Source organism: Parasteatoda tepidariorum, chromosome 5 (assembly GCF_043381705.1).
Source record: "Parasteatoda tepidariorum isolate YZ-2023 chromosome 5, CAS_Ptep_4.0, whole genome shotgun sequence".
Lineage (NCBI taxonomy): Eukaryota > Metazoa > Arthropoda > Arachnida > Araneae > Theridiidae > Parasteatoda > Parasteatoda tepidariorum.
Genome location: NC_092208.1, coordinates 46,206,458 through 46,227,525, shown reverse-complemented (window position 1 = coordinate 46,227,525; position 21,068 = coordinate 46,206,458). Strand labels below are relative to the sequence as shown.

The following is a 21,068-nucleotide window of genomic DNA, read 5'->3' as shown; positions in this document are numbered from 1 at the left end:
TAAATTTTTTAAAAAGTTCTTTTTGTGTTTATTTATTGCAATCTCGAAAATCGTTTGCACATTTGAATCGTTTTAAGTAAACAGATAAAAATAAAAACTTTTTAATTTAAACTGACACTATTTATGAAATTTTAACAAAGATTAAATTTCTGAACAAAAAATTTAAAAAAAATAATATCGCAAAATTTTTAATGTTATCTTTTTTTACTGACAGTTAAAAATTGTCAGCAAAATATGTTAGTAAAAAGTTTTAAAAAAATGCTGTTTCTTAGTACTTTTCAAAGTATATAATTACAGAATTAATTTTAAACAATATAATTTTAAGTAGCAAGATCTAAAATTCAAACGCAGTCTGGATAGATCTAATACTTGAGCAACGAAATTTCAAAATAAGTGACATTTTAAATTTTGATTTATTGAGAACGATTTTACGAATTCATTACAAAATTTACATTTTGTCATTTAAAATTACACTGCTTAAAAGAATGCAAAATTTTATCATGGAGAAAAATTTCAATCAGTCTTAAAATAAATAGTAACTAAGTTTTTAAAAATTATTTTCTGCTATAATTATCTTCGAAAAAAAAACGAGTTTATTACAGTGAGTGCAAAATTCGTTTTGATTTCAGTAATAGTTTCGAAGACATGGCGAAATACACAAAAAGAATATTAAACTTTCGACCGCTATCCTTACACAGGAATAGTTCCAGATTGCGTCAATCCTTCATGTTTTTTGGGTCAAATATTCGAATTCTTCGAAACAATATAGGCAGTGAAAATACGTTTTGAAGTTCGAATTGATTTTCGAAATCAAAATATTCTACTCTTACTTACACTTATGTATTATATTCCTTCTATATCTTACCATTTATTTAGAATAACAAAAGTTGTACCCCTTGAACAATTAATCTGATTATTTAATCAAAGGTTATTTAAGATGTTTTGTATTAAATTTTTGAAACTGTTGTATAGTTACACATTACCGTAAAGTTATAGGTAATTTTAAAGTTATGTGTCGCATATGATAGAAATGGATCAAAGAAATTCATAAGCATTTCTGATATTGAAAAAAGGTTAAGGAGAAATTTTTCACGTTTGTATTGATAATGTATTTCGTAGTTACTGCCTTTAATACATAAAATCTAAATCCTTTTTTTAAAAAAGTAAATAAATATATACATAAGAGGTCCCAAATTAATAAAATAAGGAGTAATACGTTATCAAAATTATGCACATCGGAAGATTTCAATTAGGATAGGATGAAATTCATTTAATTATTTTGAAAATCATTTAATTATTAAACTTCATAGTGTAAAGCGATTACTAGAAGCATATTTCATTTTCACTCTACAATCAAACTGTTTTTTTTTTTGCATTTCATTAACTGGTTTCGATAAAAATTGGATGCCTTCACTGAGAATGATTTCTATAATAAATCGTCAAATTTTGATACTGTTTTTTTTCTATCTGTTTAATATACATATTATTAATATGGGACTCCTTATGAAAGCTTTTTTTGTCTTCGTACTTTTTCTCAAGAATTTCTAAAATAAATATATATGAAGGGAATGTGTAGTGCCCAGGCATTGAAAAATATTTACACAGAAAAGATGTTCAAATAACTTAAAATAACTTTTTATTCATTCATTATACACAATATTTCCTGTTAAAAAAACTGCATTTCTACATTCTTTTGTTTAATATCTTGCCAACATACAAAAACATAGTTGTTTAATAAACTAACAAAGTTTCGCATTTTTTTCCACACATACTTTCAAAGGAATAATCATATGACGTACACATCATTATTATCATGGTTTTGTTATTTTTAGATCACTTCCTCTTAAACTGTCAAGAGATATTATTTATATAACCTCTCCTCCTTTTCCTCTATATTATACCGTTATCAGTTACCTTATAGTTAGTTTCATCATTTCGTTTTAACCCCAAATAATATTCTATGTTAATTTAATTTTGTAAGTTCAAAAATTTCAAGACATCTAGTTTGATTTATTTGTTTTAATAATAACTCAAACAACAATAATAATTTTTTGTACATAGTTCATCTGTTTTATGTATGTGTTTACAAAAGAAATAAAATGTCTGTTGACATACATTTTAAATTGGTGTCAAAAAACAACTTCCAAATTAGTAAACAAATCCAAATACAAATGTAATTAGAAAATAGTAACTTTTTCTATTAGATTGAGACAGATACCACTTCCGGTACTTCCTGCTGCTCATTATCGAATTTGGAAAATTTTTTTTTTTAACTATACTAAGCTAGATCTACAGCCTAAATAGACTATATAAAAACAAATATTCAGAACAAAGTCTAAGGAGACATAAATGTGTTTTAATTATATTTAAAGGAATCCTAAAAATAATTTTTTATTTTATTTTTGTTGCTAGAAACTTAGTGTCAGAAATTAATGAAAAATGCAATAAGAAATATATCAATTTAAATCCATATTTAACTACGCCAAATTACAAAATTTCCTTGCACTACTGTTTTTTTTTNTTTTTTTTTTTTTTTTTTTTTTTTTTTTTTTTTTTTTTTTTTTTTTTAAATAATTTTTGGACACGAATAAGAGTTAGAAAAACTTCCTTAAACAAAAAGTTCTCCTTAAACAGCTCAAAATCTGCAATCGGGCCATCCAATCAACCGTAAAGTTTACGGTTAGAACCTTTTTTTTTACTTTTACTTTTTAAAACCGTTTGCAACTGTTATGTTTAAAAAATATATTAATGCAGACTATACCGTTATGTAACCATTTACAACTAGCATAATGTCAAAACAGTATAAATGATATTTAACTGGACTTTTGAGACATCTGAGACTCAACTAGACATTTGAGTTAGGTCGAGGTTAAGTTTTGTCTTGTCAAATGAACCCAGGAATTGGGCTAAACTAGTTTTTTTGGTGGTTCCATCGATCATGAAAGATAAAAAATACTAAACTTTTTTGTGTTAAGCAGCTCTGTACTGTTGCAATCTATACGTGAATGAGAGTTTCGTATTCTGCTAGTCCAGAGTCACCAATAGGGGAACGCTGGGCATTGGAAACTCCTCGTGCGTTGAAGGAATGGAAGAAATATTGCGGTATCAAGGCTGGCATTCATGAGATTGGTAGATTAATTAATATTAAAGCTTGCAATGCATTTTTATGAAACTTGGCATCTTTGATATGTTGCATAAACTTAGCTGACACTAAAAAAATGAATTTTTAACATTTATGTCTGTATGATAAAATATTAAAAATAAGAAGCTTTGGATTACAAAGATCATCAATCGTTCCTTAATTTTAAAAAAAAGATTTGGAAACAAAATTTTTAAAATGTTAGAAAAGAAATTAAGCTCGTTTGTTGAAAAACCAGTTAAATTAGCATTATTTTTTTCTATGTAAATGAGATACGATATTAACTCTACCAAGACTACCAAAACAATTAAAATACCTAAGTTGTTTGCATTGGTCAGATGTAATATGCATGAAGATATAAGGAAAGAAAAGCTATAATATGTTAATACAAATGACATTAAACTAATTTCTGTTAAACCAAAATATCATACAAATTTTCTACAACTTTCAAAAGTTGTGCACAATACTCTTGTGTAAAATTGTTAAGGTTCGTTCCCTTACTTGACAATATTGTTTAATTCGGACGGAAATTTGCTTTAACTTGCTTAAGCTGCAGCAAATTCAAAAGATATAAATAGCTCAACAACCTAACATATTTCAACAGTAGTTCAATGTGAACCATTTTTGTGACTGTACGCAATCACTGTTCAATAAATAACTACATCTAATCAGACGTGGCTGACAACCCCGATCTCAGAGTAAGCCAGCCAGGGACCATCACATACATTTATTTCATTTAGCATAACTCTTTAAGCATTCTCTAAAGACCTCCTTCTTTCAAAAAGCAGAAGAACTTCGACAGTGAGGTAACCAATTACTCCGACAGTCAACGAAGCCAAAACTATATAAATTTTTGGACCTATGCATAGAGCACTGCTATACGCGAATGCAATTGTGAACCCAGCAGCTTCCCATAATCTGTAATTGGCAAAAGCTGCTTCTTCATCAGATCTGAATAGCACACCATAGAAAGCTGAAAAGAACAAAAAATATTTAATTGATGAAGCTCAAGAACACTGTTTAAATAATTCAGAGATAACGGATAACTAACCTCCTATTTATTATTTTATTTTTATAAATACTTATTAAAAAGCGTATTTATATTTATCAAATCTCTGTTGACAAAATTTCTTACATTGCATTTTAGTTATTCAATGTATGGAGATATTACTAAATTATTTTAAAAAATTATTTTCACCGTAGTTTTCAGGGATATGGGATTTTTTGCATCGTCAAATTTTGCTCGACTCTAATTTTAATTCAAATCTATTTTTTCCTATTGCATTATTGATTGAGTTAACGCTTCATAAATATTTTTGAAAAGGCTTTTTTTCATTTAAAATTTTTGAGAAATAATATCGATTCTGATTCTTAAATTTCATATAACCAGTGTTCGGATGTGTGAGATTCTACTATATAATGGTTTAGTGAACATGATGTCAGTGATTGCAGCGTCTTGATAAAAACACTAAGAAAAGTATGGTTAAAACAATTACTATGAGATTTTATAAGAACACCAAAAAGCTTGGTAATTCCTACCGAAATGTTTTGGTAATGATTTTGGTAAAATTAACAATAAAGCATGGTTTTTATAATGTGTAATAAAATTTTGCAAATGATGTAAAATTGGGTATTTTTATCATGACACCTTAGAGAATGGCAAAAAAAATTATTTATACATTTAAATGTACTTTTCAGTTTTGTGTTTTTTTACCAAATGTGTGGTAATTAGAACTATAATTTTGAAAACCAGAATTTCTTGTAAACCGTTATCATATGAACGGAAAATTATCAAACGAATGGTTGAAACACCGTATATTATAGTTTATTAACCAAAATCATGTTTTTTTTGTCCTTTTAAAAAAAATCTAGAAATGTCATTATTATACATTACGGTAATTTTACGAGAATATTTTTCTCCGTGCACTAACAACAAAATAAGTTTTATAACACTCATTTTTACCTGTTCTTAAAAACAGATTTCTAAATTAGTAAGAACTGGTTATAATAAAATAAGATTTCTTAGTAATTCTTGTTTATCCCGCTAGGCTAGGTATAAATTTCAGAAATATGTTGTTCAGAAATATTAGCCTGTCTTCCCCGCTAGACTAGGTATAAATTTCAGAAATTGATTTAACGATTTCGTGGTAAAATTCTTCTAATAAAATCGTAGTCACTTACCATTCACCATAGTTTGCCATATTCCGTCACCAAGACCCCATATTCCGGCTATGAGAAAGAATACGATGTACTGCTCACTGTTTGGTTCCCAAAGCAAGAGAATAATATAAGCTGTCAAACTTCCCAATCCAGCAGTCATCATGATTATTACTCTAGGAACGTACTTAGCAAGACGTCCGGCAGTAAATGAAATAAAAGCATCCACAATTCCCAAGAATACGAACACAAGGCCTACATGATGAATTCCCCATGCACATCCTATATAAGCCTGCACAGAAAATAAAAGAAATGTTACATGCTGTGACTTTGAATCTTAAGTTGAACATTTTGTAGGCATTCCTTGATTGAAATCTTCATTTGCTTAAAAAATATATAAATGTGAAATAACATTCGACATATTTCAAGTGCTCAAAAGTAGGCGTAGATTTTCAAGACTTGCCGGACGTGAATGAGAAGAAACAAAAATGATTTGGAAAAAAAAAGTGATTTTTGAGACTTTCAAACATGTAGACTGTTATTTCCAATTTGTATAATTTCGAAGTGAATGGAAGCTTTTAATCAAATAATATCTAACTACTTTAGTTTCTTATTATTACATTTCGCAGATACGTTTAGAACAAATAGTTTTTAATTGTTTTAAAGATATTTTTAGCAATATAACTAAGCACGAAGCCAATGCAGGGAAAATAAGTGAAATTATTTGATGAAGTGATAGTTTGGTGATAGTAGATTTGAAGAGAAATCAACAAAGCAATTTTTTATGCTTTGGCTCCTTTCCAAATGAAATTTAGAATAGTTGATAACTTTAATTATGAATTAGGTAATTTAAACAATGTATCTAAAATTGATAAGTATAATACAAAATGAAAAGAGATTTTTGATAAATTAAGGTTTGAATTTCTTATTTAGAAGAATTGTTGAATTTTAAGAAAATACAATTAATAAAATTTTTTTATATTTGACTCTTTACAGAATAAATTTACGTTTCTGTATTATGTTTTTAAGAACGCACGATATACTTTTTCTATATTGAGGCACCCTCAAACACTTTTAAGTTGAATTTTAATTTAATATTATCTGCAAAGCCCTGGTTCATTTATTCGCTTGGAAGAAACTTCTTCATTGAACGAACATTTTTTAAAACTTTATATCAATTGATATTGGCTTTTAAAGGCTTTAAAAATTATCGAGAACTTTTTAAAAAGATTATAAATATATTTCATAATATACATATTGTATTATTATAAATCAAAGACGTGGAAAAATATAGCTATTAGGAAGGAAAAAATGATTTTCCAAACACATATTTGTTAGGCAGAAATATCAGATAAAAGATTGGCTGCCATTAGCATAAGATTAATAAAAGTTATAATGGTATTTACTTGTAAATTATTTATTTACCCATTATTTAATGGCATTAATCAGCAATATTATTTATATTCCCTTTTGAATATTATTCATTATTATTGATATTAATTTTGAATATTATTACTCTAAGTTAAAGGCTTAGACTCTAAAGTGTTCTTCTAAAGTGTTCAGATCTAAAATGTAAAATCTATTATTACATTTTAGTAGAACCTTATTACAAACACATTTAGTTACAGTGTTACAATTATTGGTAAATTATATTTACTTTTTAATATGTGGTTATGCTTACCTTTATAATAAATATGTGTGAAACTAAATTCAATAGACGTATGTAATTCAAGTAATAAATACGAAATTTATATTTAAAACTCGGTATCAATTTATATAAGATATCTTTTGACTTTTGGCACATCTATTAACTTTTCTCACAAATGCAAAATAACCTCTATAGCGAGTTTTTTTAATAGTAATAAAGACATAATAAGAATTTAAGAAATAAATTTGTGGATGAAGTTACAAAATGCAACAAAATTATTAGGTTTAAGTTTTATCCCCAATAAAATAGGTAACTAAGTCTATGTAACAAAATTTGTGGTTGTTCAATAAAAAACTTCAGAGTTCTTCAAATGAATACTTTGTTAAGGCTTAATTCTAGTATACGTTATACTTTGTATTTTGCTACTCAAGCGATGTTTAGAAGGCGGATAAATTTCGCCATCTGTAGTTGTAGATTTTGTGAGCAGTACGTTATCGATTTTTTTCTTGCATTTATATGCTTTTTTTCATGGTATGTTTATTGATTTGCCATTTTCAGGCTCCGAATTTCTATGTTTTTGCCTACGCCAACTTTGCGACAATCGTAAAAACGTGATTTCTGCGTTGATAAAAGTCTGGAGAAATTTTTCAAAATCGCGCTAGCGTATAATGCATACTAAGATTTTGCCCTTTTTAATATTGGTATAACAATTCGTTTTTAATCAAATGAAAACGAAACTTATTGCGAAGCAATCATGAGTTCCAAAGTAAAGCCCCTATACTGATACAAAAAATAATTGATACTTACTCTTGTAAAATCTCCCAGAAAGAAACCTTGATCTAGACCACTAAAAATACTTAAAGGCAACAATAACATTTGCTTTGGATTCTTCAAATGTTTAAGAGTAGCAAGCACCCTAGACGACAGACTTTCTGCTTCATCTACGGTTTTTCTTTCATAAGAGTCCAAGAACAATCCCATAATTAGAGCAGCCATTGCAGCACACATCAAGTAAATACTAATAAGAATATATCTTTTATCATCGCTTGGTGCAACTAGGTTGTCATTAATTTCAAAGCAAAAATCAACCCCACACGTGATAGACTCGTTGTAATTGGACATGGCCACTACTTCATTGCCTTCTGACGGTTTCAAAACGTAAAAAGACACCAAGTTACCAAATATCTGAGTGCTTTGGTATGTCATGAAGAATATTCCAAAGAAGCGAGGTGTCACAACTTCGGTCGTCTCTGAAATATGATTAGCATACAGCTCACTGATTTCATTTAGGTAAGTGCACTTAGCTGACCACAAAGCGGGAAATGCCAGACCTAAGATAACAGATGCAGGTATAAATAGTGGCATAATTGGATAGAAGTTTACAGCTATGTATGGAATAAACATCAAAGCACTTAATACCAAGGTGGTTTTGAGTCCATATTTTCTAATTATGAGTTTCGGAAGAAACAAACATGATATAATCATAGCAGCGTAGATGACACTTTGAGAAATCATTCCTATGTTGTCCTCTATGTTCAGAGTGCTTTGGAGATTTGCTAATCCTAGGTAAGCACTGAACAGAAATAGAAATCCGATGCATACTACAAACAGATTTTTAAGAACGCGAAATTTTGACATAGGTGGCTGAGGTAAATTCATTTTTAAGGAATCGAGATAAACTGTTGTGTTCTTAAACGCCATCTTGTTCAGACAGAGGTTTTCTTAAATTTTTCCTAAAAAGAAATTAAGACCTATTAATACAGGATAAATATTGTAGTGAGAATACTAAGAAATGAGTATCAAAAGTAACATGGATAACTTGATTCATTTCATGGTTTAGGATTAGAAAGTGAGTTAGCTGACTTAAATCATGTATAAAAGTAGCAAAATAAGCTACTTTTATTTTAAAAAACATGCTTAAATAGAGAATTCTGATCTGGAATTTAAAAAAAAATTCAAATAACGATATGAGGGTTAAAAATATTTGTTCATAAGTAATATTTTAGTGCTGTTTACTCTCCTTTTTATGAGGAAAGACAGTTATAGATTTCTCGGAATGTTTATGTTTTTTTTTCTTTTAATATAAACTGCAAAGAAAATAATTAAATTCTTATGGAAAACTTAACTTCATAATACAAATCTAATGGAAAACTTAATCTTGTTATTATTTTTTGTCATTATATCTTTTCATTATTTGTTCAATTTTCTACTCACAACCAACAAAAACAGAATTAATAAACAAAATGCAACTCCAATTAAATTTCCGTTAGGAATATTTACAAGTAAGGTGTTTAGAAATAAAATTATTCTTATATATCGCCATTTAAAAAGTTAAAACCATTTAAAAAATCAAATCTGCTTTTTTTTTAAGAATAAAATTAAGAATTATTTTTGAATTTTTAACAGATCTAAGTTTAAAATGTTTGTTAAAAGCAAACTATTGAAATAATGAACAGTATTTAACAAATTAAAAACTAACATTTGCTCGAATGTTAACTAAACGAAAGTAAAAACTGTATAAGAAATGTTAATTTTGAGTAATAATATTGGTAAAATTAATAAATCGATACATTACTTCCCTGAAAGCGGAGAACTTTATGATAAATTAATTTTCATTAACTGTACAAAAAGCATCGTCTTCTATAAGACCGATGTAATTAAGAGTACCTCTTTATTAATCAAAAAAGCGGGAGGATTACGTTGGTTAAATCTTGTGAAAGAGTAAACCAGGAAATATTTCAACAATGTAAAAGATTTTTTTTGAAATATAATAGATAAAAAATTACTGTAATCTAATAGAAAATTTGTTTCGTAAAAACAAATATTAATAATGTGTTTTACTTTTACCAATAAAATGTAAAAATATTTAGTTGATTGTGGCAATTCTTTTAAAAGTTTTTATAAAACGTACAGTGAAAAAAAATTTGGATCAAATTGCAATAAAAAGTATCGACACTCAAGGTGCCAGTATTTTTTACTGTAAAGTCCATTTTTACAGAAACCACTACTTATCCACTTTTACATGTACAGAACAAAAAATTGATGTACCGTAATTTTTACTGTAATAAGTGCCGTTAAATCACTGAATCACTCTAATTAAATAAATATTATTGTAAAATTTACGTTATAATATTTTACGGTAAAAATGGATTTTACGGATCATGCATCCAAAGTGCCGGTATTTAACATCGTAATTTGATCCGTAGTTTTTTACAGTGTAGAGAATTAGTTATTCGAAGAACCAAACAATCACATTATTCTTAAATTTGTTTAAATTAAATACAGGGAGGTATCATTATTTAAATAATATTCTTTAGTACAAGGAGTTTTAAAAATGTATACTAAATATAAAACATAATGAAATACTATCGATGATAAACATACTTTTATTAAATAGAGTAGTCCAATCCATTATTCATTTAAAAAATATTCCTTTTCAAACTTGTTTGAAAGGACAGACGCTTTGAAAATATGCGCAGACTGTTTGAAACATACTCTAGCTTTTTATCAAGTGTTTCTTAAAATAAGTCACATCCTTTACATATTGGCTTTAAGGAAAATTTCTTTTCCTTCTTTTATTCTTATCGTATCAAAATTCTCTTCATAAGTAGAGTTGAGACAACCTCCATGTAGAATATTTTCAAAAGTGATTCCGGGAATTTATATTTTTGTGTTAAAAATATTTATAGCTGAAATTGGTTTCATTTTTCTAAATTCCCCTATTTAGTTGTTTTTTTTTTAAATAAAAATTATGGGCCAAGAAATGTACGTTATTTAACACCTGTATTTAAAATTATTTTTAAAAATACCGAAGCAACTATCAAGCAAATGCATCGATAATTGGCATTTTATATGTCTACATTCTGCAAAAAGAAAAGTAAATCACTTCATAGAGTTTAATATAAAGCTAAATGAGAAACTGTATATGTTTTTTGTATTTTTGACGATTAATATAATATTGTAAACAAAATATACTTTTTATCTTAAAAAAATAAAGTTGATCATTTTATTGAGTTTAATATCAATAATAGTTTATAGTGTATAATCAATTTCTTTATCATAAGTTAAGTGAATCATTCTATCGAATTTATTTTTAATAATTAAATGAGTAATACAAATTTTTTCGTATATTTTCTGATTAATAGCTAAGTGTATAAAAATTTTAGTACCTGGAAAATAAATAATTGACAGCTTATATATTCAAATGCATATTATAAAAAGAAGGTGTTTCGAAGAGAGGTGATCCACTCTTGATGCCAAACTTTTTTCCAATATTTTTTACTCCTCCCCCCTTTTACACAAATTGTACTTTTACACAATTTTACAAATACTTCTCCCCCTTGGCATTAACATTATAAACATTAATTACATATTGTGTGTTTCAATGTTTAACTACGTATTTTAATGGCATTTGTGTGTATGCATAACAATAAAAATTATTATATGTATACTTATTTTACATGAAATAAGATTTAAGTTTGCTATCAGAAATACAATTAATTAGTAATAAAATATTGATGTAAATGAGAAATTCGATGCAGTATTGTTTTTGAAATTCGAAAATATGCTTTACTTTAAACCTTATTTTTTCTTTATAAATACCAAATACTCTTAAACACATTGAATTAAAAAAGTATCATTAGTTTTACTCAATGGTGTTGACATCTCATTCCATAAATCACATTATTTTAAAATAAAATTTTTAAACTTATATACTCAATCATAGTTTTTTTTATTATCGTTTTTAAAAGGGATTTTAGAATAGAATTTAGAATAGATAGATGAATTATAGAATATATAGAAAAATAATTCGAAAATATTTGATCTGCTGATTTTGAATTTTAATAAAAATTTGTGTTCCACTTAAGTTGTTATTTCCCCCCTCTTGGCATAAACTGTCACAACGTTACGAAAACGTCTACCTTTTCCAAGCATCACAATATTTATGGATTTATTTTAATTTAAAGTTTCGAAACTAAATATTGTTTTGACTTTTTCTATATGATACGTTACACTAATTTAAATTTAAATAAATAATTAATTTAACAATTTAAACTACCTAGCAGTTATAAAAGTAATACAATAAAAAATAGTAAAATGCTTTTCCTTCAAAAATTTTGATATTAATCATTTAAAATTTTCAAATCGCAGAATTTATTTAACAATAAAAAGAACAAAATTGAATTTTTTTCTCATGCAGTAAAGAAGGTTTTGATTTGTGGTCAAATTTTATTTCTGAAAAAAAAAATGATAATAAAAAAAAATAAAATAGGTAAACTTGAAAGAGTATTGAAAAGATATTATGGAAAAATCATATCGAGAAAAAAAATGTTTTTTTTTTTACATATTTTTTAAAAACTAAAAATTTGATTTTATAACAAGTTTTTTAGAAAATGTGGAAAAATATTATTTCATGAAGCAGCCGTTTTTTAAACACCCCAAGAAAAGCCTCTTAGTCTTTTATACCTCTCAAGAAAAGATCTCAGAAATTGAAATTAAATAAGAATGAAAAAAAAAAGATAATTCATTTGGAAAAAAAATACGGATAAGTGAAGTTTTGAAAGAAAGCTTCTTATTAGAGTCAAATAAAATATATTTTAGCTTTGATTTAACAAGAGTAATAACTAAGTTTAATTTAACAATACAAAAGAAATGAATTTAAACTTTAAGAAAATGAATGTAAAATATAATCAAACTTACTCAAAATATGATTTTGTTCCTTTGAAGAAAAAAAAAGCAATTATGTATTTAATTTCTAAACTCTAGTTTTCCTTTAACAGCATCAAAAAAAAACTTGGAAAAGTATGTTTCTAAGTTGTCGCATTTTAAATTTTTATCTCAGTCGCGCTTTGATTTATATGCTGTGGACACGTGCTTTAAATTCTACATAAATTAGAAGTAAATTGATAAACTAACATCGTTCAAGGTCATCCATAATACTTTATCAAAAAAAAAGAAAGAAAAATTCAGGGTCTCAAACAGTAGCACGTTGAAACTTCTGTATCAAGTATCTCAAGTATATACTCAAACGCAAAGATAAATATTAAACAAGGCGAATTGTTGAAATTTTGCATAAACACAGTATTAATTGCTATAGAGGAAATCAAAATTTTCTAATGATTTTACGTTTCCTCACATTTAATTATTGGTAACCCCTGTTGTGACCCGTATCTTGTTTATCAATAATCAATTTTCACATTAACTTGACGCTCTTTTAATTAAGTTAATGAATGATTTTTCGTTTCGTCTAAAGTAGCGTCTCGAAAGTACTACGCCTTACGCTTTCAAAAATAGTGTGGTCACGTTTGAGACTTAACGCGTGATACATGTATCAATGAAAGTTTCAAAGTCTGGCAGCAAAAAAAAAAAAGATGTGAATGAGTGAGTGTGTAATGAGCATTTTTAGATATAATAGATGAGACTATTACATCATGAATAAAACTTAAACGGTTATTTACAAGTACGTATGATAACTCATTGTGATAACAAGAAACATTTGTTGGATATATCAGTATACATCATTAAGAGGTACCTTTCGGAAAGATACAGTCAAGTTGTTTCGTAGTGACTTCCTTCGGGTTAAACAGAATTTGCAATTGTTTCAGAAAATTTCCTGATATTTTGTGCATCTGTCTGGTGTGACTCCATGGGCAACATTCCAAATTTTATTCACAGGGCTTATCTTAATCCTTTCTTAAGTAGTGTGTCCTGTTTAGGACTACACCGAGAAAAAAAGCATGGCCAAAACTAACAGAATATAATAAAATTTACCGTGCTTCTGGCTCTATGGGAACACCAAAAAGCTCAGTAATTTTTACCAAAGGACTTAGGTGATTATTTTGGTAAAATTAACAAGAAAATATAGGTTCAATATAGGTTCAATTAACAAGAAGTAATAGGTTCAGTAAAAAATGTGTGAAAATTTGGTTAATGTGGTAAAAACATAGCGTAATAACCATTTATTCGGTTAAATTTACTATTCAGTTTTGTGTTTTTTACTAAATGTGTGAGATAATATGAAATATAATTTTGGAAACCGGAATTTCCGGTAAACCGTCATCATATGAACGGAAAAATTACCAAAAGAATGATTTAAGTGCCATATATTTAGGTTTTATTAACCAGAATTATGTTTTTTTTACCGGAAATGTCATTACCACACAGTATGGTAGTTTTAGCAGAATATTTTTTCCGTGTACTTAATCCATAAGTTTTACTAATAATTATCAGTAACAGGATCCGATTAAGAAAGGATGCGGCCGTGTGTATGGTACTGACTTGGAGACACAATATTTTCTGACTGATGAGTCCTTTTAAAAATAATTGTATGTAAAGCAAAAAATATAAATAAAAAATAAAGATTTTAAACTATTTATTTATTGTAGAGAAGCAAAACTTTTTATTCAGCAAAGCTGTCGTAGTTTAATAAGGACATTTAAATACTTATAACTGAATAAAATAACATGTAGGTTTGATTTCATGTAAATTTTATTTATATTTACCGAAAAAATCTTTTGTAGGGAAAATAGTCACTTGCTACTTTTGCTAGTTATGGATTTACCAATTTACCAAAACCATTCGCATTTCTGATATTCTACAAAATGAAACGTTTTTATCGTTTATTTATTTGTTTATTGATACATTTTATAAATATTTTTCACAGTTTTAATTAAAAGATGATTTTCCTCTGTGATTTCAGTTTTTTCTAACGCTCTTTTACATATTGGTTGACAATAAATGTAATTTTTAGCACTTTATTTGAAACATTCACGTGCGTTTTAATTTTAGAATGAAATCTATCCTGAAAAGGGAATGAAATTTGCATTAGACCATAAAGTGGTAGATTTTGTTAAACCATATAGACTTTCATTACGTAGTTTAAACAATCAAGCAATCTTTCTCGAACAATCTCTTTCAGAATTGTTTGAGAAAACATATAATTTATTTTAAAAATGGTTTTCCAGAAGAAAAAATTGAGACGGAAGTAACAACTCATTTTTTTTTAATAAAACTAAAATCATTGAAACAAAAATTTTTTTTTCTGGACTTAAAAGAAGTAAATGAATAAAAAATAATGTGAACACTGATATATTGATATTAAGAAGCAATATTTCCTCTCAATAAAGCATCTTTGGAAAATTTTATTTATGTCAAATTTGTGAACATGGTTTAAAGGATTATGATCAAAACTTTTAAGTAGTAGCACATTGTTAAAAATAATTCCAGATCTCAGGGTGCCAGTACTTTTTACTGTAAAGTCCATTTTTACCAAAAATTTTACGGAGCAAAATATCTGATATACCGTAGTTTTTACAGTAATATTTAATTATTGACAGCTATTCAGTGATTTTACAGCTTTTTTATGATTATTATGATTTTTTGCAGTTAATTACAATTATTCAGTTATTATACAATAAATATTACAGTAAAAATTACGGTATAAAATTTTACGGTGAAATGGATTTTACGGAAATGCATATGCTACATGCTGTACTCAAATTGTCAGTTCTTTTTATCCGGATTTTTTTATCTGGAACTTTTTACTGTGTTATACGTGTATCCATGTAAAAGAAACAATGAAATATGAAAAAAATGGAAAAATATGACAACCGAAGCTGACGTCTTCAGTGGGTACCAGTTCCGGAAGTCATAAATATATTAGTCATAAAAATAATATATATATATATCCACATAAAACTTTCACTGAATCTTTTTGATCTGATGCTATGAGATCTTTTTTTAATAAAAGTAGTTGTATAAATACCAGTTTTATTAAAAAACTAACCACTTAATTTATAATAGTTCCTGCTAAAATTTCAAATAAAGTTTGCTCATTTTGCATATTGTTTTAAAATGATACTTAAAACTTTGAAAATTTGTTTAAAAAATGATTTGAAATTGCTATTAATGAGAGCGAAAACTCAAACTTTAAATTTCTTCTTCTGAGTATAGTTGTTGCAAAATTTGCTTAGATCCAAATGTATGCATCGCAAGAGCTATAATGATTTTTGAAATATTCTAATTTTTTGTTTCATACTTTTCTTTACTTTTATACTATTAGAAGAATGTTGCAGCTATAAAAGTGACAAAATTCTAATCTAATTATTTTGCCCATCCCCCTACCCGAACAGAAATAAAAGAAGATTAAAAAATAATGTTAATTAAAGTATCTGTTTTTGAAGCTCGCTCCAAGGTATAAAAAAAAGAAGCGAAACTAGTCTAGTTTATTCAAATAATAATTGTTTTGGCAAAATTTACATAAACGCGCATTTCGAATAAACGATTGAAACGGTAATGATGTAAACTAGAAACTGACTTATATTTACCATTTTTTGAAGCCTGTCTTGATAACTTTATATCAAAAATTATAAAATGGATATTTTCTTATTACATGAAATGAAAATATTATGCCCATGTTCAAATGGTAAATGCGCTCGATATATTGATTTTTTGAATCAGCTAACAGCTACCATCTACTGACGATAAACGATATCATAATGTAAAGACAGCTTAATAAAAAAATAAAACTCAAAAGTTCATTTTTAATGTGTTCTATAAGTTTAGATATTAAAATTAAAAATATTCCACTTTTAAAACTACATAAAATTAGTTTAAATAACATACATAATTGTTCAGCAAACAGTTCCATTTTTCTATCTTAAAATAGTTAAGAAAAATGTTTTGAAAATTATCTATAATGATGTTAAAATAAAAGTATTTCATAAATTTCAAATTATTTTCCACATGTAGTAAGAGTACTTTAAGTATTACAAGCATTTTAATAGTTTATAGCTAATTTAGAAGCGCTGCTGTATTAAATTAAGTACAAAATTATTACTTTCGCATTATTTTTTAGAAACGTTAGACTCTTCCGCAGAAAATTTTTAATGCTTTCCTAAATGTTTTTCTTAAGTTTATTGCTTTTAATTAATATTCTTAAAATCAATTCGTAGTTATAAGTACGGCTACATTTCCGTGGGAGATTCAACTTCGAAATGTAAAAATGCAGTGTATTTAAATACATTTCACCTTAAAACAATTTCCCATAAAAGAGAAATTGCAAAAGAGTTTCTTTAATTTCTGAAACTAAGGTTTCTTTCAGATCTTTATTGAAATCATAATGTTAAGTGTATAAAGACATAAGAAAATGAAATCTGTTATAGTTATTTAATTTAATTTGTTTTCCAGTTCTGAAACACTAAAATATTGATAAATAAAATAATATGTTTGAAGACCATTTTATGATAGCAAAACTCTATTTCAATCATTCGAAAATAAAACCTAAAACAGGTCTTTAATTTAATATCATTTTCTAGTTTTAAATTTTACAATGCTGTAAAATAAAATAATCTGTTTCAGGACCAGTTTTGATAGTAAAATTCTATGGAAATCGTTTGGAAATGAAATCTTAATCAGGTATTTTATTTAATATCGTTTTCAAGTTTTAATCTTTAAAATGTTATTAAATAAAATAATACGTTTGAAGTCCATTATAGATAAAAAAATTCTTTTTCAGTTGTTTGGAAATCATCAATGAAGAATATTAGGAATGCAAATTCGTATTAATTAAGTACATAATTAATATTATTGTTCAATTTTATTCTTTAAAAGGTGTTCAATTAAATCTAGTTTCCAAATTTCAGATTTTAATGATGTAAGTCCTTTAAAATGATTTCAAAACTTTCATAATAATTTTGAAAATGTTTTAGAATTATTTATGAACTTAAAACATAAAATGCAGTAGTTTGGTGTACATTTCAACATACAAAATAGAACCTAAAATATTTTTAAAATATTAGCTAGTTACTAACAAAAAATTGTGTTCATAAACTTCTCACGTTCCTCGTTAGAACAACATCTTTAAACACTTTACAAATATACATTTTGAACTAACATCCTCAAAATTTTACTTTCATTTTATTGGATTAAGATAGATTTTTTATTTGAAAAGTTTTGGTAAGTGTTTTTTTTCTTTATTAAAAAAAAGTTATTTTTGATTTATTTATAAAGTAACGATCATAAAAAAATAATCTGTAAACTTGACACAAGAGTTCCGTTGTCTTCTGATTTAGATTTAAATTGCAAAAACAGGAATTGGGTACTTGTACTTCAAGAAGAAGAAGATCACGAATACCCACACATGTGATCTATGACGTCAGCGTTTATAAGCGAAATGGCGTGTTAAAGTTGAGCAAAGTTTCTCCTCATAAGCTCGAATGTTAATTAATGTGAAGTTATTTAACTACAGCTCCGTATCGCGCATCGAAACTGCTAAAATATAATTTTTTCTCGTCTACGTCTTTTACTTAACTTAGATTTATTACATGTTTATATATTTGTGTACCTAGCATTTTCGATACATAATTAGTTTGTTTATGTTCTGCATGGCTTTGCGCCTGTCTTTGTGTTAAGTAAGAAATATATAGAGAAAAAATAGAAATATTTGTGATCGAATCTCATTGTGAAAGAATATAGAATGTGTCACATCAAAATTAATACTTGACGGGCTTTGTTTACTTGAAATAGAATGGAAAGAGCAGTTGAAAATGTTAACAAATTCCACATTTCAACAGCCAATTAGGATTGAGATACCCACACAACGTCACTTGCAGGTATCCCATTAAAAATCCATAAAGTGGATAGATTTTTTACTGATGGAGATTTTTAAAATATAGCTACCAAAAGTTTTGTTTTAGTTACAACCATTAGGAATTTTTACAAGCTTGAAAACAGATATGAACTAAAATCTTACCTTCAAGCAATAGGTGCCGCGAACAAGTCAAGCAAAAATTTTAGAAAAAACCATTAATGTCTTCTCCATTTGATCAATAAACTTTCGCATTAAATATATCCAATAAAATTAATAGAATGAATGCATCAACAGATAGCTATCGATCTTAATTCATCCGAATATCGTTGTTACTATGGCAATGGTATTATTCTCTAAGTTGTTATTGTTTGAATATTCTTAGTAATGTTTTCTTATTGTATTCAATTATAATAGACTATTAGTTGAAACTTTGACCTTTTCTTTGTAAACTTTTACATAATGCTTTGATTACAAAAATAATTAATTTCTGTTTGTTGAATTAAGTCTTTTTTTTTTATCGAAGTAAATTATCAAGTATGAAGTAAACGAATTAGTTTTTTCTAAAATTATTCAATTTACGTTATTTAAAAAATTCAGATCCTTAAAAAACAAATTTCAGATTTAAATTTTAGTTTAAGATTTATTTTTTAGAGCTGTTATTTAAAATGAAAATAAATGACTTCATTAAATTTGATTCTTACATTTTAACATACACTGTAAGAAATTCCCGATCTAATTACGATAAAAAGTAGTGGCACATTGGGTGCATCATCCGTAAATTCCATTTTTACCGTAAAATGCTTTACAGTAATATTTATTTAATTTCAGTGATTTTATAGTAAATACTACTGTAAAAATTACGGTATGTCAAATTCTTAGTTACATAAAATATTACATTTAAAAATGGCAAAAAGTAGTGCCGGTACTTTTTACTGTAATTTGATCCGGAATTTTACACAAGTGATATTAATTACGTTACTGATAGTTAACGTAACTGTCTGTTCATAGTAATCAATAATTAAATATATGTTGTCTCAAATAATAAAAATAAATAAAAACAAGCTTGAAGTATAATTTTAGTTTGTGACTGATTTCTTAGTACCGAACTTTAAATTACAAATAAGTAATTAAAATAAAATTGACGCTTACATTTAAATAAATATTGATATTAGTCACGTTATTATAAATGCACTATAAAAAATTCTGGGTCAAATTACAATATCAAGTACCGACAGTTTGAGTGCATCATCCGTAAAATCCATTTTTCCCTAAAACTTATTTTTAATGTAAAATATTATACCTTAATTTTTACAGTATAATATCGATTTAATTTGAGTGATTCGTTGACTTTTTCTGTAATTATTACTGTAAAAATTACTGTTTATCAGATCTTTTGTTTCGTTATATGTTCCGGTGAAATAAATTTCACTGTAAAAAGAACTGGTTGTAGCAGTACTTTTGAACCCTGAGGGCTGATACTTTTTACCGTAATTTGATACAATATCTTTTACAATGTGGGAATACAATGCTCGCATTTAGAATTTTATACAAATGTATTAAATAGTATATTCTAAATCAGTTCTTAACCATGGATGGTTTTTTTTTTATACAAAACTAATAAAATCAAGTTTTAGGCTTTATTCTAGTTCAAAACTAATTTGTAAGAAATTCAAATAGATTATTTAGTTACATTTGATACTTACATTTCAGTAAATGTTGACAACTTATCATGCAATTAATTGAGCAATAGTGTTAATTTTTCAAAGGGGTGTTTTTATCTAGTTAGCTGTTTTCAAAAATATCCACTCATCTCGTAAACTTGATAGTGTCCCCACTCAAATAATCATTCCATTTGGCGGAACTAACTTCGTGTTTTCAGACTCGTATAAATGTCAGCAATTATAATAATTTATATCCTGATTTATATGTGACTATAAATCTTTTTCCTGTTTTTTTGAGATACTGATGTATACTTTGTTTACATTTTTAGAGATATCTGAACCCCATATTCTAAAAATATCCAGACCCCATATTCTAGAAGTAATCAGACCCTATAAGTTTTAAATGCCTATAGTTTAACACGCACCTGTCAAATTTTACGAATCATATTATTCGCACAAGGTCGAACTGATAGTGTGGGTCGTAGACGGGCACTTTAATATGCCCTTGAAAGAAAGATTTTTTCTTCGTTTTTTTCAGAAGTGTAAATGAATTGTTTTGATTTCATTATTTAGAAACTGGATTTGCATAATTAATTATTTATTGACTGAATTGATGAATTTATTTACATAATTCATATTTTTTTAAATATTTACGAGTTTGAACAAAAATTGGTAAAAATTTACATAATTTTTTTTAAAAACACCTTCAGCGAGGGCTTCAGATCTGCCCTGAGCAATGGCAATGAATTTACTCAAAGTTATTGAGAATGATGCAAACTTTTTTTACAAGAGTTTATAAGATTCCAATTTTTAAGATTTGTCGTTAATAAAGTTAATATTATGTCTGTTTAGCTTGATTTCTATTTTAAGTTA

General features: G+C 26.7%; 1 protein-coding gene across 3 annotated transcripts; it reads right to left on the bottom strand.

Moving 5' to 3' along the window:
• Window positions 1–1,619: 1,619 nt before the first annotated feature.
• Window positions 1,620–20,373, bottom strand: LOC107447124 (UNC93-like protein). Of its 3 annotated transcripts, none has more exons than XM_016061957.3 (4): window positions 20,238–20,373; window positions 7,752–8,677; window positions 5,321–5,588; window positions 1,620–4,112 (listed from the first exon to the last, which is right to left on the bottom strand). In XM_016061957.3, exons 2-4 carry the CDS (start codon window positions 8,643–8,645, stop codon window positions 3,889–3,891), a joined length of 1,386 nt encoding a protein of 461 aa, XP_015917443.2. In that variant the 5' UTR covers window positions 8,646–8,677; window positions 20,238–20,373; the 3' UTR covers window positions 1,620–3,888. The 3 variants fall into 3 exon arrangements, with proteins under 3 accessions (XP_015917443.2, XP_015917444.2, XP_015917445.2); XM_016061958.3 differs by lacking the exon at window positions 20,238–20,373 and adding an exon at window positions 12,645–12,779; XM_016061959.3 differs by lacking the exon at window positions 20,238–20,373 and adding an exon at window positions 10,329–10,462.
• Window positions 20,374–21,068: the final 695 nt, after the last annotated feature.

Coding starts and splice junctions, on each gene's coding strand:
- LOC107447124 (XM_016061957.3), bottom strand. CDS start 8,645: ATGGCGTTTAAGAACACAACAGTTTATCTCGATTCCTTAAAAATGAAT. Junction 5,589..7,751: donor TTCTGGGAGATTTTACAAGA/GTAAGTATCAAT, acceptor TTTTCTGTGCAG/GCTTATATAGGATGTGCATG. Junction 4,113..5,320: donor ATGGCAAACTATGGTGAATG/GTAAGTGACTAC, acceptor TGTTCTTTTCAG/CTTTCTATGGTGTGCTATTC.